General features: G+C 53.1%; 1 protein-coding gene and 1 long non-coding RNA gene across 2 annotated transcripts; both read right to left on the reverse strand.

The window, feature by feature from the left end:
- Positions 1-1256: 1256 nt before the first annotated feature.
- On the reverse strand, positions 1257-12929 carry LOC127038035 (phospholipase A2 inhibitor gamma subunit B-like). Its single transcript, XM_050930366.1, has 6 exons — positions 12687-12929; positions 7024-7115; positions 4589-4705; positions 3218-3370; positions 2724-2864; positions 1257-1634 (listed from the first exon to the last, which is right to left on the reverse strand). The coding sequence occupies exons 2-6, from the start codon at positions 7070-7072 to the stop codon at positions 1420-1422; spliced, it is 675 nt and encodes a 224-aa protein (XP_050786323.1). The 5' UTR covers positions 7073-7115; positions 12687-12929; the 3' UTR covers positions 1257-1419.
- Positions 4712-6202, reverse strand: LOC127038041 (uncharacterized). The gene is made up of 3 exons (XR_007770549.1): positions 6062-6202; positions 5712-6011; positions 4712-5411 (listed from the first exon to the last, which is right to left on the reverse strand). It is a non-coding gene; the product is annotated as an uncharacterized LOC127038041 (long non-coding RNA).
- Positions 12930-18131: the final 5202 nt, after the last annotated feature.

Consider the following 18131-nt stretch of genomic DNA (forward strand, 5'->3'; position numbering starts at 1 on the left):
ATGGAGCAGAGAGTGTGCTTTGCAGATGACACCCAGCTGGGAGGGGTTGCAAGCACTCAGGAGGGAAGGAGAAACATTCAAAACGGCCTTGCCAAATTGGAGAATTGGTCTCAATTCAACAAGATGAAACTCAATCAAGACAAGTGGAAATTACGACACACAGGAAGGCAAAACATCAAATGCACAAGTACCACCAAAGGGGGAATAACTGGCTAGACAGTCGTACCAGTGAAAAGGATCTGGGGGTGATGGCGGATCACAAGCTGAACAGGAGCAGACAGTGTGATGCAGTTCCAAAAAAGGCTGATCTCATTCTGGGGGGTAGTACTGGGAGTGTCGCAGGTCAGACACAGGGGGTCATTGTCCTGCTCTGCTCGGCACTGGGGAGGTCCCAGCTGGAGAAGTGGGTCCAGTTCTGGGCACTGCGCTTTAGGAGAGATGGGGACAAACTGGAGAGAGTCCAGAGGAGATCAACAGAAAAGCTCAAAGGTTTAGAAAACCCGACCTGTGAGGAAAGGTTTAAAAACAACGGGCACGTTTAGTCTTGAGAGAAGAATGAGGGGGGACCTGAGAACCATCCTCAAAGACATTCAGGGCTGTTATAAAGAGGCCAAGGACGAATTGTATTTGATTTGCTTCCCCACCCATCTCTGAAGCATCCTCACTTCTCTCCATTCATCCTCACCTCTATCCCTCCTTCTGCTGTTTTGAGGGACTGTGTGGGGACGATCAAGTCCTTCTCCTTATCCCTGACAAATGCCCCGAATTCTGCAGGGTTCCAACGTTCACAGCCCACACGTGGTTCCTGCCAGCACAGGCCCCGATTCAGCAAGGTGCTGAAACACGGTGCTTAATTTTAAGCACCTGACTTAGCCCCAGATGCTCATGTGCTTACAGTTCAGCATGTACTTGTGTGTTGGGTCAGGGCTTTTGAGACCAGGCTTCTGTTCCCAGCTGGGCCACACAATCTCCCTTGCAGGTTTGGCCAACAGTTTCCAAAGTGGCCTGTAATTTGGGTGGACCTGCTGTAGGGGGCGCTGCCGGGGGCAATAGGGGCAGGACTTGGCTGTGATGACCATAAAGGGACGTTCTTTACTGTGTCTGCTGGATCCAGCCAGACCCTGTGGTCCCGCTGGCGGGTGTAGCTCCTGGCCTGTGCTGTCTCATTTCACCACTAGGGGTCACTGACTAACTGGCTCCTTCACAGCCCCACCCACGGGAATTGAAATTCCCCGCCCCCCACAGATTTCTAAGGATTTTGGTCTCCAGTTTGTTTTATTAAGCGGAACAATATGAAGGGGAAGCGAATCCGGGCGGGAGCCCAGGGTGCCTGGGAGGGGAGAGCGGCTGCCGACAGGGGCTAACACAGGAGGCCAGGGTGTTGCTGAGTGCGGTGAGGCCACTGCACTGGATGGGGAATCAGGAGAGAATCTTCAGCAGGAGGAGGCCAGCGAGGGCTGGGAAGAGGAGCCCGGCGGGTCCCAGAGCTGTGCTGGCCGCGCTGGTGGCTAGTGTGCATCTGGCCGTGGTTACCTCTTCATTGATCCCTGCAAAGATCCCAGAACCCGCATTGACCTGCGTACAGACGTACTCAGATCCACAGCCCTTCATGATGGTCTTCGTGGCAGATCCATCTGCATGCGGGGGAGGAAAGGAAGTGATCAGTGTGAGGGGTGCAGCTCCATTCCTTGAACTGCACCAGGACACAACACCCTGCCTCTCCTTAGCTCTGCCCCTCTGCGCCCCGCCGAGGCCCCCCACCCCTGCTGCCCCAACATGTCTCCCCCTTCTCCTTGACTGTGACACAGAATCACTGTGTGTCCTTGAATAAGTCACTTGCAGCCCCGATCTAGAGCACATTGAGGATACCCAGATTGGATACGGCCTGTCTTAGCCACACCACTCATGCTGCAAATCAGCGGCTCCCTGTTGGTGGGAGCGGTGGGATCTTTTCGAAGGGTGGCTTCATAATGAGTTAAGGCACCATGATGGGGTCCTGCAAAATTGGAGTCAATTCCCAGCTCTGCCACAGCCTTCCCGTGTGACCTTGGGCAAGTCATGGCACCTCTCTGTGCCTCACTTTCCCAGTCTCTGAAACTGGGAGAGTGATCCTCACTATGCCTACAGAGACTGTGCAATGCCGACAGACGCCGGGTGCTGGCGGGCGGGATCGAACCTGGGGCCTCTGGAGCTTAGTGCATGAGCCAAAAGCCAACTGGCTGTTAGCTAAGGCCGCAGAGCAAACTCTTTCTTGCTAAGTGGTCTTGGTGCCACTACAGGAGACAGGACACCACACGCAGGAGGTGGGTGGGTACAGTTGCAGGCTCTTTGGGACATGGACTATATCTCCCTATAAGTCTTTAGCGCCCAGCAGAGTATGGGTCCCTTATCTTCGCTGGGGGTCTGGTCAGTGCCTAGCATGACTGGGTCTCCTAATACTAAATCAGTCCCTGCCCTGAAGACTTTAGAGACTAAACTATTGACAGGCAACGGAGGGAGGAGAACCAGAGGCCCAGGGAGGGGGAGACACTGGCCCAACGTCACACGGGGGCCAGCGCTGGGAACAGAACCCAGGTGTCCCGATCTGCAGCCGACCCCTTTACTTAGTGGGCGACACACAACAGCATCTCGCTTCTGCCCTTGGGGGTGGGCGGAGGACGGGGGTGGGATGGGGACGGGACAGCAAAGGAAAAATAACTCCAGAACGAATGAAGGGAAGTTACCAGATTTTGGGGGCCCGGCGATATCCATGCATTGGGTCTCGGCTCCACGGCACTGTATGGTCTCTTCACGGCAGTGCTCAGAGGATGCAGCGTAGCAGGCTCGGCAGCGCCGGCCGTTGGGTTTGGGGTCAGCCAGGGGCACTGGGACAAAGCAGAGCAAACGCAGTCAGCTCGGGGCACGAGCCCCAGGAGGCGTCGGGGCAGGGGGAGCAGCTGGGGGCTGCACAGCTCAGCCCTGGGTGCCCCCTGCAGGGGGAGCTGTAGCTCCGGGGACGCCGGGGGCAGCAGGGACGGGGGAGGGGTTTGCAGCAGGGACCCCTGGACCCCGCCCTGGGTGGGGTCAGCTGGGTTCACACCTGGTGGGAGCCTAGAGCCCCGCCCACTAAACTCCACCCAGCCAGGGGATCAGAGTTATTCTATGGGGCGCCCCCTGCAGGGCAGGAGGACCAGGCTCAGGAAGGTAATGGGGGAGGTGCAGGAGATGGGCGATGTACCTGGAGCAGGTGCCGGTGTGCAGGAGTCGGTCTGGCAGCAGGAGACGCTCGTCCTTGTCATCATTCCCTTCCCAAAGTTCGTCGAGACGAAGCCAGCATTACATTGGCTGGCTGTCGCACAGCCCTTGATAATGGTCTGGGTCTCCTCTCCAGCTGCACAAAGAAGACAGAGATTTTCCCCTGTCCATTCCCAGCCCATTGACACCCACGTCACAATGATGCCCATGTGCCATTAGCCTGCCTCTACCCATGGGGAAACTGAGGCACAAGGAGGGGAAGTGACTCATTCAAAGTCCTGCAGGGCTAAAGAAAGCGATTTCAGCACCTAAACCCAGCCCTTAGATCGTCCTGCTCCCCACCCAGCCGCCACGAATCTCCAGCCAAAGTTCCCACCAGTGGCTACATGCTGGGCTGCTGAAATCCCACCACTGGGAGTCCAGCTCACCCCTGAGCCGTGGTGGGATTCACAGACTCATTGTTTCCCTGCTGATCTCACCTGCAGGGCCTGACACAGGAGCTGCCCTCGGAGCACGCCCACCGGATCAGGCCCTGCACAATGCACAGCCAGGGGAGGAGATGGCCAGGGAAATGGGGGGAAGGTTGATCCCCCCTGCCCCCGCATACCCAGGATCCCAGTGGGTCAGATGGTCCCAGTGGCCCACCAGGGGATGTTTAACTATTTCATACTATGTGGGGCGGCTTCAATAGGGGAGATGTACAGAGACCCGCCCGGAGGCCACGGGCCTAGCATGACCATAGGAGGGAGAGATCTGGGATGAAGTCCCGAATTCGGGCCAAGTGTGGATTTAAACTTGCCTCCCCCAGGGCTCAGCTTGGCACTAAGCCATTGGTGGTCCCCTGGCAGCCCCTCCCCAACTGCTGGCATTGACAAGGAAGGGCTGACCCGGTTCAGATACCGGACTCCCAGCAAGGGGCTCCGGGCTGCGGACCCCAAGCAGAGCTGGGCGTCTCTGCACAGGTGGGACTTCGTGGCCAAACTTTGGGTGAGAGACAAGGCTTCGGTCACTCCTCTTTCCTCGACACTTCCTATTGGCTGGCTCAGGTGGCTTTCACCCAGCGGTCTCTGCTGCGTCCCCATCTCAGATGCCTCCCTCTCCCCATGCACCATACGGGGAACCGGGCCCCGGCTCACTGGCTGGCGAGTCGCCTGGGAGTTCGGCATCGCAGTGCTGAGCCACGGGGAGCTAGCCACAGGGTCTGGCATAGAATCCAGGTGTCCTGGCTCCTTAACCGCTGCTCAGACCCACCCACTCCACTCCCTTCCCAGAGCTGGGACTAGGAGAGGACCCAGGCGTCCTGCCTCCCCAGACTGTTCCCTGACCCATGTTGGGTAGGGTCCATCTCACTTACCAAGTGTCAAATTTGTTAGAACGACGCCACAAGAGTTGTGCCCAGCAGGGCAGGTCTGTACGGTCCCCGTGCATCTGGTTCCTTCTCCTTCACAACGCATACACTGCAGACAGGCCCCTGGAGCCGGAGAGAGAACAGGAGCCACCTGGATTTGTCCCTCCCTTGGCTCGGCGGGGAAGCTCCGGGTACAGCGCCCTGGGGTCCCTCATTCACCGCTCTGCCCCAGTTCCGTCCCTGGTCCCAGCTGGCTACAGACATTTCACGCTGCTCGCAGGCTGCGTCTCCCCAGGTTTGCTGCAGATTTTAGTTCCCCAGGGGGGTTTCCCACCTCTCAAACCCCAGAGAGATCCCCAGGGGTGAGAGCTGGTCTCGCTCTCAGCAAGAGCTGACTGACACCTGCCATCGAGTCCAGTGCAGCTGCGCCCCCCTGACACCAGCTGGGCCCTGCCCCACTGACTCCAGTGAAGCTGCATCCCTCTGACACCAGCAGGGCCCTGCCCCACTGACTCCAGTGCAGCTGCACCCCCCTGACACCAACTGGGCCCTGTCCTACTGACTCCAGTGCAGCTGCGCCCCCCTGACACCGGCAGGGCCCTGCCCTACTGACTCCAGTGCAGCTGCGCCCCCCTGACACCAGCTGGGCCCTGCCCCACTGACTCCAGTGAAGCTTCACCCCCCTGACACCGGCAGGGCCCTGCCCCACTGACTCCAGTGCAGCTGCACCCCCCTGACACCGGCTGGGCCCTGCCTCACTGACTCCAGTGTAGCTGCACCCCCCTGACACCGGCAGGGCCCTGCCCCACTGACTCCAGTGCAGCTGCGCCTCCCTGACACTAGCTGGGTCCTGCCCCACTGACTCCAGTGCAGCTGCACCCCCCTGACACCGGCTGGGCCCTGCCTCACTGACTCCAGTGTAGCTGCACCCCCCTGACACCGACTGGGCCCTGCCCCACTGACTCCAGTGCAGCTGCACCCCCCTGACACCGGCTGGGCCCTGTTCCACTGACTCCAGTGCAGCTGTGCACCCTTGACACCAACTGGGCCCTGCCTCACTGACTCCAGTGCAGCTGCGCCTCCCTGACATCGGCTGGGTCCTGCCCCACTGACTCCAGTGCAGCTGCACCCCCCTGACACCAACTGGGCCCTGTCCTACTGACTCCAGTGCAGCTGCGCCCCCCTGACACCGGCAGGGCCCTGCCCTACTGACTCCAGTGCAGCTGCGCCCCCCTGACACCAGCTGGGCCCTGCCCCACTGACTCCAGTGAAGCTTCACCCCCCTGACACCGGCAGGGCCCTGCCCCACTGACTCCAGTGCAGCTGCACCCCCCTGACACCGGCTGGGCCCTGCCTCACTGACTCCAGTGTAGCTGCACCCCCCTGACACCGGCAGGGCCCTGCCCCACTGACTCCAGTGCAGCTGCGCCTCCCTGACACTAGCTGGGTCCTGCCCCACTGACTCCAGTGCAGCTGCACCCCCCTGACACCGGCTGGGCCCTGCCTCACTGACTCCAGTGTAGCTGCACCCCCCTGACACCGACTGGGCCCTGCCCCACTGACTCCAGTGCAGCTGCACCCCCCTGACACCGGCTGGGCCCTGTTCCACTGACTCCAGTGCAGCTGTGCACCCTTGACACCAACTGGGCCCTGCCTCACTGACTCCAGTGCAGCTGCGCCTCCCTGACATCGGCTGGGTCCTGCCCCACTGACTCCAGTGTAGCTGTGCACCTCTGACACCAGCTGGGCCCTGCCCCACTGACTCCAGTGCAGCTGCGTCCCCCTGACAGCGGCTGGGCCCTGTTCCACTGACTCCAGTGCAGCTGTGCACCCTTGACACCAACTGGGCCCTGCCTCACTGACTCCAGTGCAGCTGCGCCTCCCTGACATCGGCTGGGTCCTGCCCCACTGACTCCAGTGTAGCTGTGCACCTCTGACACCAGCTGGGCCCTGCCCCACTGACTCCAGTGCAGCTGCGTCCCCCTGACAGCGGCTGGGCCCTGGCCCCACTGACTCCAGTGCAGCTGCGCCCCCCTGACACTGGCTGGGGATCACACTGACTGGCCCTTCATGTTGCCTTGAGCTTCTGCTGCTGAAATTCAGATCCGCTGCCTGTCACACAACAGACAATCCCCATTCGAAATGCCCTTGGCCTCTGGCCAGCTCTGAAACCTGCCCAGTCACGACTCAGTTCTCGTTATTTAAACTGTAAATATTTCCTCCCATTTCTACAATTGCTTCACTAGCTGTCATGGGACTTTGTGACTTCCAGCCCTCTCCTCCTCGGCCGCTGTCACTGAGATGCTCCAGCTCAGCCCCCGTTATCCTGTGGCTGCTTTTCAGTTACATTCATTAGCAGGTTCACCCAACAGCTGACTCTGAGCTGTTGGTACATTGGAGAAGTTAGGAAATCAGCCCCTGTAGGAACAGACCCCACTCACCCATAGCCAGGAGAGCAGCGAGGGTGCAGACGGCAAGAAAAGACTTCATGGTGATGTGGCAGCAATAGATCCACCCTAGGATCTTTGGAGGGCTGAAATCAGATCAGAAGGGAACTTGCATACGCATGATTGGGCCGAAAGGATGGGGAGAGCCATAGTGATATTTGCCACAGTTCTGGGGTAGCGACAGTTCTGACATCTTCATGGCTGGTTTTTTGTGGCACATACAGGGAGAAGTCAGAAGGAAGCCTCAAATACTCCTGCTGGAAGGTTGCCACATAGCATGACTTTGTCTCCTCGAATACGGTGAAAGTACGCACAAGAACCAAAAACAAGAGAGAGACAAAACAGGCTGCTCCGTTTGAAGGTGAGAGACAAAGCTGTTCACTCTATAAACAGAAGGTGTCAAAGAAGGCTGCTCCCTACAGCTCGCCCAATCTGCTTCTTTTCCTGACTCCAAGAGGGGACTGGAACCCATTGGTTAGAGAAGCAGGGCCAGGAGCCAGGACTCCTGGGTTGTGTCCCTCATTCTGGGAAGGGAGTGCAACCTTGTGGTTGGAGCAGGGAGGGCTAAGGCTGGGGCTAGGGCTGGGGTTCCTGGGTTCTAATCAGTGGTGAGCTGGAGCCGGTTCGCAGGAACCGGTTGTTAAATTTAGAAACCCTTTTAAAACCAGTTGTTCCGGGACAACTGGTTCTAAAAGGGCTTTATTTAACGAAGGCTCGGGCAGCTGTCCACCCCACCCCTGGCACCAGCTCACGTTCCCCTCCTCTCCTGAACACTCCTCCCCCCTTCTTCTCCCCCTCCCCTACTTCCCTCAAATCAGATTTTCGCGGGAAGCCTGAAACAAGCAGCAGGCAGGTAAGCTGGGGTGTGGGGGCGCGAGGAGGGCTCCAGAGAGGCGCAGCACGGCCCCGTCTGGTCCCAGCCAAGTGGCTCCCTCTGGCCCGTGTAGAACTGATAAATGAAATTGTTTTTAATTATTCACTTTATTAATGTAACTTCTGTTTACCATCCACACTACACTTGCCGACACTGTAACTTCTGTTCACTGTTTGCCACATTGTAATTCAAACTCCATTTTAAAACATTCACCCCATTTTGTAAAAGCTTCCTCTAGCCTTCATTTTTGCAAACCCTGCTGTAATCTTATTAGTTTAGTTTAGATGTGTGAATGAGACATGTATGGATGATGGAATCAACCTCCAGCCCCAGCCTGTCCTGATGAGATAAAGTTCAAATACCAAGGGCTGAAGACCTAGACAACAGCCCTAAACAAAGTAAGTAGCATCCACCCTAAAAAGAAAAGGACAAAAGAACAACAGAGGGCCTATAAAAAGGAAGGGTGAGAAGAGAGACTTTGGGTAACATTACCCAGCTTGTCCTTGTGCCCGGCTTTCCTGGCCAGTTAGCCGCCACAAGCTACGAACACAAGCTGCAAAATCCAGCCATGAACTTAAGCTATCTTCAGGACTGGTAACTATGCAGCAGCTGCAGAACATCTGATATGTGTGTGTGTGTGTAGGTATTAGGTATAATGTGTGTGTATAAGAATTAAGATATTAGTTATTGGTCATAAATCAGATTGTTATCATAATAAATGTGGCATCTTTCCCTTACCCCCTAAAAAGATCCCGTGTAGTTTTGTCTGTACAACGTTATTGGTGGAGAATGCAAAGGGGAAGCAAGCATAGAATCCACCATTATTATAAAAACTAGTGTGCACCCCGCCAGCTCTAGTGAGCCTGGCGCTATAGGGAAAAGATTGTAACTTTCAGTTAACTAACCACAAACTCTGAAGGAAATAGGAGTTTAGGTTTGAATCTTATTCAAATAGTAAAATACTAGGCATTAAGAATTTTGATGATTAAAAGGTATACACACCCTCGGTCATAGCAGGGCTGAGAAAAAGGGGAGAGGTTTAGCATCCCTCTCTCCACCCCGGACTGCTAGGGGGAAATATTTGGAGGTGGGTATACGCCCGGTCGTAGTAAGGTCGGGCAATAGGAGGAGGACTTAGAGATCCTCACTCCAAACTGAAAAATCCTAGGTGCAGACGCCCTCAGCCGTAGCAAGACTTAGCTAAAGAGGAGAACGCAGTGCTTCTCGCTCTGATCCTGGGAAGGATTTGTATAGTTGGTGTATGAACCCTTGGTGGTAGTAGGCCAAGTGATACAGAGGGAAGCTAGTGTCTCTCCCTCTGGCCCAGAGAGGGTTAAGTTGCTCTACCAGGAGTTCAAAAGGGAAACTGCTCTTTCAGAAGTTGCAAGCTGCTCTTTTAGGAATTGGGGGTTATAGTGCTTGATATTTATCAATTTGGTTTTGTTGTGCTTGGTCGTTGTTCACAACTGTTGGAGAAAATGTTTAAAAAAAAAACATTGTCTAAAGATATTCTTAAAAACAACAAATTGGCTAGGTATACAAACCCTCAATTCCAATGAAAAAGGAAGCAGCCGCAGTTTGGCTTCTATGGAAAACCTGTAATGAGGTATTCCTTCAACTGGCTAAATGTAAAAATAAAAAACTGCACCAAGATTTACAAACCTCTGCTGAAAAAGCAGAGAAATAAAAATGTATGTAGTACTCAAACCTAGTTAGATGCCCTTAAGGTTGAGTACAGAGAGTTAAAACAGCACCCTCACATCTTACAGCAGCAGTAATGTCAGAAAAAGGAACATTTGAGACCCCAGAAGGGGCAAATTTCTGGAGAGTGGAAAGGAGAATATTTGGGTAGATTCCTCCTCCCAGGGCCAGAATGCCATTGCAACAGTGACCACAGTGCCTGCTTCTGCCTCAAACCTCCAGGCCATGGCAAAGTGGCTGGGGATTTTAAAATAAAAAAATGTAAACTCCAAGAAATGCACCACTTAATTAGCATATGTGCAGCTCCAAGTACCGAACACACTGTGGCAAAGACTGAGCAGGGTCTGCCATGTGGGAGCACTGTGCTAATTTGTTTCTAAGCTTCTATTTTTCCGGCTCTGAACCAGAACATCGGGAGAACTGGTACCAGCTGAAGAGTTATAAAATCCCATGGTTATAGTGTCACGACAAAGTCTGTGTTCAGAGTTCTGTGTTGCATGTTCTGTGTGTGTCTCTAGTGGTGTCCTGTGCTACCATTAGGTCCAGAAAAAAAGAAATACTACACCAGACAGGACAAATGTCTTTTCCTCTCTCTACTTCCCCCAAGTCCATCCAACTTAGCAATCACCACTTGTGTCCAAAAAACTTTGCTCCCCAGTGCATCAGGTTTATTTTTTGTTTGGTTCTCTAATAGTCATTTTGTTGTTAATTTTTGTTATTGATACATTTGTATTGTTAGTTACATTTGCTTATATTGTTAACTGCACACTTTCCTCTATGCACTCTGGTTCTACTCCCCCAAGCCCTAAAGGGTAGTTCTTGGGCCCTCATAATTTGTAAAACCTTGGCCCATAATTGTAGGGCCCCATCTTTCAGGTCCCCAGAAACTTCTTGAGAACAACTGTTAAAAATAGGGGATTCTGCAACATTTTAGCAACGAAATGTTAGTTTAAGTCCAAATCGGCTTAACCTGCATGACAACTGTGGTCCTCCTACAAAATCTTATTTGCTGTGTGTGCTTTAGGAGGTCCCGACCTCAGTAACTTTTATTGTTTGATGGTTATTGCAGCATCAAACTTGGTCCTCATTTTATTTGTCAATGTACCCAATAATTATAATGGTTATGGTTTTATTGTATTCCCAATTATTATAACTATAATTGTTTTCATTTGTGTGTAGGTTATATCTGGTGTTTAGTCCATTGTAATGGTTTTAGTTATATTCACCTAGTTATAATTGTTCGGTTTCTTTGCAACAGATCACCTTGCCCTACAATGTCAACAACTACTGTAATAATCATAGATCAAGGGGCAGAGTGTTGTAGGAGCAGCCCATCTGGTCAGCAGTTCTAAATATAATTTTTCATGCCCTCATTGTCCTATTAGTAACCCTAACTGTTATGTTGGTTCTGCTTTAAAACAATTACATAAAGTGTGACCCATTACCCCAATACCCCTGGATTGAAGGGTCAAAAGGGGGACAATGTAGAACTGATAAATGAAGTTGTTTTTAATTGTTCACTTTATTAATGTAACTTCTGTTCACCGTCCACACTACACTTGCCTACACTGTAACTTCTGTTCACTGTTTGCCATATTGTAATTCAAACCCCATTTTAAAACATTCATCCCATTTTGAAAAAGCTTCCTCCAACCTTCATTTTTGCAAACCCTGCTGTAATCTTATTAGTTTAGTTTAGATGTGTGACTGAGGTATGCATGGATGATGGAATCAACCTCCAGCCCCAGCCTGTCCTGATGAGATAAAGTTCAAATACCAACGGCTGAAGACCTAGACAACAGCCCTAAACAAAGTAAGAAGCATCCACCCTAAAAAGAAAAGGACAAAAGAACAACAGAAGGAAGATCAAAGCCAGGTTCAAGGCTGAAAGTCAGGCCTGCAATTGATGGGTGATCAATCCAAACCCAGAGGCAGCGTGACATAGCAGGACCTATAGACCCTGGATTCAAACTAAAGCCTACAGAAAGGATGGGTGAGATGGGAGACTTTGGAGGGTAACATTTGGCTGCCAACATGGAAGGACATCGGTGCAGGCCCGACAGAGAGCCAGCTCGTTCTTGTGCTCGGCTTTCCTGGCCAGTTACTGCCACAAGCTACGAACCCAAGCTGCAAAATCAAGCCACGAACTCAAGCTATGTCCAGGACTGGTAACTATGCAGCAGCTGCAGAACATCTGGTGTGTGTGTGTGTGTGTGTGTGTGTAGGTATTAGGTATAATGTGTGTGTATAAGAATTAAGATATTAGTTATTGGTCATAAATCAGATTGTTATCATAATAAATGTGGCATCTTTTTCTTGCCCCCTAAAAAGATCCCGTATAGTTTTGTCTGTACAACACCCGACGCCAGCCGAGCCCTCCAGCCCCAGCATGGTTCCAACTGAACGCCCCTGGCTCTGGCCCCGGCCCAGCTTGGGTCTTGTGGTGCTGGTGCTCGTCCCAGCCAGGTGGCTCCGGCCTGGTGCTGGCCCCGGCACTGGCAGAGCGGCTCCGAGCTGGCCCCTTCCGAGCGGCTCCAGGCAGCGCGGTAAGGGGCAGGGAGAAGGGGGGGGTGTTGGAAGAGGACAGGGGAGTTCGGAGGGTTGTAGGGGGGTGGATAGGGGTCAGGGCAGTCAGAGGGCAGGGAACAGGAGGATTGAATGGGGGAAAGGGTCCTGGGGGGGCAGTCAGGATGGAGCAGGGGTTGAATGGGGCAGTGAGGGGCAGTCAGGGGCAGGGGTTCCAGAGGCAGTCAGGGGACAGAGAGGAGGGGTGGTTGGATGGGGTAGGGGTCCTGGGGGGCCATCAGGAATGAGAGGAGGGGTTGGATGGGGTGGCAGGGGGCAGCCAGGGGACAGGGGAGAGGGGTGGATGGGCCAGGGGTCCCAGGGGTGTGTGTCAAGGAATGTGGGGGGTTGGATGGGGCAGGAGTCCCAGGCAGGGGGCCACAACACCGTTGTGGGGTGAGGAGGAGGGAACCTGTTGTTAATATTTTGGCAGCTCATCACTGGTTCTATTCCTGCTCTGGGAGGGAAGTGAGATCTAGCAGTTAGAGCACCAACAGAACAGAGGGAAGTGACTTACCAAAACTCCTTGGGGGCTTCAGGCTGAGTAACGTTTGCCGGGGCTGGAGCAGACGGATAGCTCAGTGAAGCAGAAAAGATTTGCCAATATCTGTCTCTTGCCTCCTTTTATGGAAGGGCTCTGGTACACGCGCTGATGTAATACTCTTTTGTTTGGTTGAGTCCGTAAGTTCCTAGACCCCTCTCCCGCCCTGTCCCCACCCACCGGTGACACAATTTGGACACAGGAGCATGTTGGCAAATTCGCCACCCTTCCTGCTGAGAAACAAAAACCACAGAGATGAGTGAAACTGCCTTCTCTTTAAATCATGGGTGATGGGGGGCAACTTGAGGAAGTGGGTCACACCCTGGATGGGGTGGCAGGACTCCTGGTCCTATTCCTGGCTTGCTAAGGGCATATGGGTTAAGGACAGGTCTTCTGGGTCCTGGGAGAAGTGGCGAGCTGTAGGTTAGAGGATTGAGGGATGGAGTGGCCAGGACTCCTGGGTTCTGCAGAGGGGAGAGTAGGGTGTAGTAGTTAGAGCAGCATGGGATTGGGACTGGAAATCAGGGTCCCTCAGTCCATAGAAAGGTGAGTGGGGTCCAGTACTTAAAACTGCTCATCAGGTTCTATCCCCAGCTCTGTGAGGGGAGTGGGGTGTAGCAGTTAGAGCAGGGGGGCTGGAAGCCAGGACGCCTGGGTTCTATCCTCAGCTCTGGGGATGGGGCCTAATGACTTAGAGCAGTGGGCCAGCTTACCTGTATTATATTTATTGCTTTGTTATCCTGCTTTCTTATATTTAGTAGTAACACAAGGAGCCTACAGGCTTTTATCCTGTAAGATTTGGCTTTAGAATATAGTGTGAGGCCTGAGGCCTATAACCTATGGTATAGATAAACGTAAGTAACTCATAAGTTATAGGGAACTGAAAGTAGCATGCAAGAGGAACAATTTTGTCCAGAATACTGATGTCAGCAGGGCTGCCCGGGCGGGGGACAAGTGAAGCAATTTGCCCCAGGCCTCGGGCCCCGCAGGAGCCCCCATGAGAGTTTTTCAGGGCCCCTGCAGCAGGGTCTTTCACTCACTCTGGGGCCCCCGGAAAAGTCTTGCAAGGCCGGGGCCCCCGGAGCTTCTTCTGCTCCAGGTCTTTGGCGGTAATTCAGTGGCGGGGGGTCCTTCCGCTCTGGGGTGGAAGGACCCCCCGCCGCTGAATTACCGCCAAAGTGGGACCTGCCGCTGAAGTGCCAGGTCTTCGGTGGCAATTCTACGGAGGGGGATCCCACCACAGGTCTTCCGGGCACTTCGGCGGTGGGTCCCTGAGTGGAAGGACCTCCCACTGCCGAATTACTGCCGAAGCAGGGGTCCCCCGCCGCCAAAGACCCCAGGGCCCCTGAATCCTTTGGGTGGCTCTGGATGTCAGCCCCACAAAGAACATCGCTGACACCAGCATCCAGAAAGTTCCAGACAGAACTTTTGGCCGGAAAGCTGCCATGAATGCAAATTGATGTGTAGGCCAATAGGATAGCATCATACATATACTAACCTATAGAAAACAGACCCCTTAAGGGAAGAACATACAAATAAGGACCTTTATTAAATATGCCTTGGTCATGGCAGCAGCAGTGTAAGCTACTATATAAGTAACATTTCAGGGGCAGCAGATAGGCTGGAGAAATGTAGACCTTGGAAGGGGCCAGGATGACCGCCACCGGGGAAGAGGAGGATGATAACGGTGATGAAAAAGATAATGGTTAAGTATGAAAGATAAGGGTGTAAGTATGGACGTCCATCTGTACTTTCTGTTTTTTCTCTGTCTGCCTTGTTGAGTTTAAGTGTGTGTTTAACTTTGCTAAATAATTAATAAATTATATATTTGTATATAGCAGGGGTAGGCAACCTATGGCACGTGTGCTGAAGGCGGCATGCGAGCTGCTTTTCAGAGGCACTCACACTGCCCGGGTCCTGGCTACCGGTCCAGGGGGCTCTGCATTTTAATTTAATTTTGAATGAAGCTTCATAAACATTTTAAAAACCTTATTTACTTTACATACACCAATAGTTTAGTTATATGTTATAGACTTATACACAGAGACCTTCTAAAAACGCTCAAATGTATGACTGGCACTCAAAACCTTAAATTAGAATCAATAAATGAAGACTCAGCCCACCACTTCTGAAAAATTGCCGACTCCTGGTATATAGAGAGAATCATAGAATATCAGGGTTGGAAGGGACCTCAGGAGGTATCTAGTCCAACCCCCTGCTCAAAGCAGGACCAATCCCAACTAAATCATCCCAGCCAGGGCTTTGTCAAGCCTGACCTTAAAAAACTCTAAGGAAGGAGATTCCACCATTTCCCTGGGTAACCCATTCCAGTGCTTCACCACCCTCCTGGTGAAAAAGTTTTTCCTAATATCCAACCTAAACCTCCCCCACTGCAACTTGAGACCATTGCTCCTTGTTCTGTCATCAGGTACCACAGAGAACAGTCTAGATCAGTGGTCCCCAACCTTTTCGTCTGGCAGGCGCCAGACGAAGGACCATGGCGGCGGTCGAGCATCTGCCGAAATGCCGCAGAATTTCAGTGGAATTTGGCGGCGACGCCTCTCGATGACATCGCTTGTCGGCGGCAAGCGGCGTCATCCAGAGGCGTCGCTGCAGAAATGCTGCTGAAATTCAGTGGCAACACCTCTCGATGCTGCTGCTTGTCAGCGGCAAGTGGAGTCATCCAGAGGCGTCGCTGCTGAAATTCGGTGGCATTACGGCGGATGCTCGACTGCTGGCCAGGACGTAGGTGCATTTAGATGCCCCTGCGGGTGCCATGTTGGGGACCTCTAGTCTAGATCCATCCTCTTTGGAACCCCCTTTCTGGTAGCTGAAAGCAGCTAGCAAATTCCCCCTCATTCTTCTCTTCTGCAGACTAAATAACCCCACTTCCCTCAGCCTCTTCTCATAAGTCATGTGCTCCAGCCCCCTCATCATTTTCATTGCCCTTCGCTTGGACTCTTTCCAATTTGTCCACATCCTTCTTGTAGTGGGGGGCCCAAAACTGGACACAGTACTCCAGATGAGGCCTCACCAGTGCCGAATAGAGGGGAATGATCATGTCCCTCGATCTGCTGGCAATGACCCTACTTATACAGCCCAAAATGCTATTAAGCTTCTTGGCAACAAGGGCACACTGTTGACTCATATCCAGCTTCTCATCCACTGTAACCCCCAGGTCCTTTCCTGCAGAACTGCTGCCTAGCTATTCGGTCCCTAGTCTGTAGCAGTACATGGGATTCTTCCGTCCTAATTGCAGGACTCTGCACTTCTCCTTGTTGAACCTCATCAGGTTTCTTTTGGCCCAATCCTCTAATTTGTCTAGGTCCCTCTGTATCCTACCCCTGCCCTCCAGCGTATCTACCACTCCTCCCAGTTTAGAGAGACTTCCTGTGGTGGGAGTGTGCACATCAGGGTTCTCAAATGATATGATAATTTTACAATAATCTTACTGGGCCTGAACTTAAAACAAAAACCTGTTAATCGTCAAGTTACTATTATATATCCCCAGCTTTGGGTCAGGCTACAGAACTGAGCCCTGTCGCTATGCCAACCGACCCCCAGTGGAGAGGCAGCTAGGCTGATGGAAGCTGCCATTGCTTGGGGAGCCGGAGGTCCGACAGCCACAGAACACACCCTCCTCCCTGCCCCATAACCTGTGGTTACACTCTGCCCTAGCTGTCCTGCTACAGTGCCCATCTCATAGACCCTGCAGCTCAGAGCCGAGCCGCTTGGGCAGACGGGATTGCCTGGTTGCACACTCAGGGGCAAGGAGGGAAGGTGGGAGCAGCAGCGGTGGGTAGGACCCAGGGAGGAAGGAGGGAGAGAGAGCTTCTTGGGCATAGAGCCCACCAGAAAGGCAGGCGCGGGGATTTCTGAGCACGGGAACGGGCTGCTGCTGTTTGTCCCTGCTGTTCTCCAAGATGCAGGATGCTGAGGGGGGGCACCGCACGGTCTTTGCACTGCAGAGAGACCTGTCTTGCATCATCAAGTCCTTCTCCTAAAGGAAACAGCCTTGCAGTGTCCCCACACGGTGGCTAAACCACACGGGGCCGCAGAGGGGGAAGCCCTGCAACAAAATACATACAGGCCTAAGGCTAGATTCCCGGCTACCGCAAGTCCCGGCCACACAGCTTTAGGCACCACTGGCATTCACAAACGTACACACACACCAGTGTTTGCTGAGCCCTCTGGGCAGCTCAAGTCATTCAGCCTCAACATTTTTGCTGTAAAAGTTCCCCTGATACTCAAGTTTCTGCCCCCGGGTACCCTGATGCCTGCATCCCAGCAAGAGCCAGGAGCCCTGATTTTGTCTGCTGGGCTGAATCCAGGAGGTGCTCAGAAACTGTCTCCACGCACCACAGAGGAGGAGCTGGTGTCAGCAGTGGCATCCCTTGGATCCACTAGTCCAGTGGACAGGCTCCTCCCCACGTTCATTCATCCCTTTGCCAGAGGTGGAAATGGGATTTGAATTTGTGTCACCCACTTCTGAGCTGAGGGCTGGAACTGCGGGGATGTACAACTGCCTGACATGGAGCAAGGGGTCCTGCAATCTCTCCTCTTCAAGCTATTCCGCCAAATGACCAAAAAAACATCATGAACCGTAGACCTCTAGGAAGTCAGCCTGAATTGCTTGGAATGTCGCGGGCCTCCCATCCTGGGTGACACCAGTCGCTCATTAGCTGCCAGGGTGGCCGTCCTGCCGAGCCAGGCGTCAATATTTGGTGGCAATCCACTTTTCCATTTCTGCAGGGTTAATATTTCAGCCACTAAGGCTACAAGATGGAACCAGGTCACTTTGTCACCGGGTTGTCTTCGGGTACCAGGAATAGAGCCAAGAATGAAACTTAAGGGGGGAGGGGCAAAGAAATTGGTTAATGCCGGGTTTTGTTTGCCTGTTGATAGCTCTTGTCCTTCCAGAGTGTCGAGTCCAGCAAAATCCGGCCTCTGGAAACCAGGAAATACCGCATTGTGGTAAGCGCCCAGGCAGCCATCACTCTGTCCCCATGGCGATGGCACTCCAGCGGCATTCACTGGAGCGGCACTGAATGGTGGCGAGATGTGTTGGAAGAGCTCCAAGACCTCCATTTGTTTGACAAAGAGGGTATTGAAGGGTGACTTGACCGCAGTTTATAAAGGCCGACAAAGGGAACAAATATTGGATCACAGGCTCTTCAGCCAAGCTTAGGAAGATCTAACACCATGAGTGACTGGGAATTGCAGCCGGACAAATTCAGCCTCGAACGAAGACGTTGTTTTTTAGTGGTGAGAGTAATTAACCACTGGGACAATTTACCATGGGGTGTGGTGGATTCTCCATCACCCACAATTTGTAAATCCAGATGGGATGTTGTTCTCAGAGGACGGCTCAAGGAATTAATTCAGGGGGGCCGATGTGACGTGGAGGTGGGAGTCTGAGAT

This window comes from Gopherus flavomarginatus, chromosome 20, assembly GCF_025201925.1.
Source record: "Gopherus flavomarginatus isolate rGopFla2 chromosome 20, rGopFla2.mat.asm, whole genome shotgun sequence".
Classification (NCBI taxonomy): Eukaryota; Metazoa; Chordata; order Testudines; family Testudinidae; genus Gopherus; species Gopherus flavomarginatus.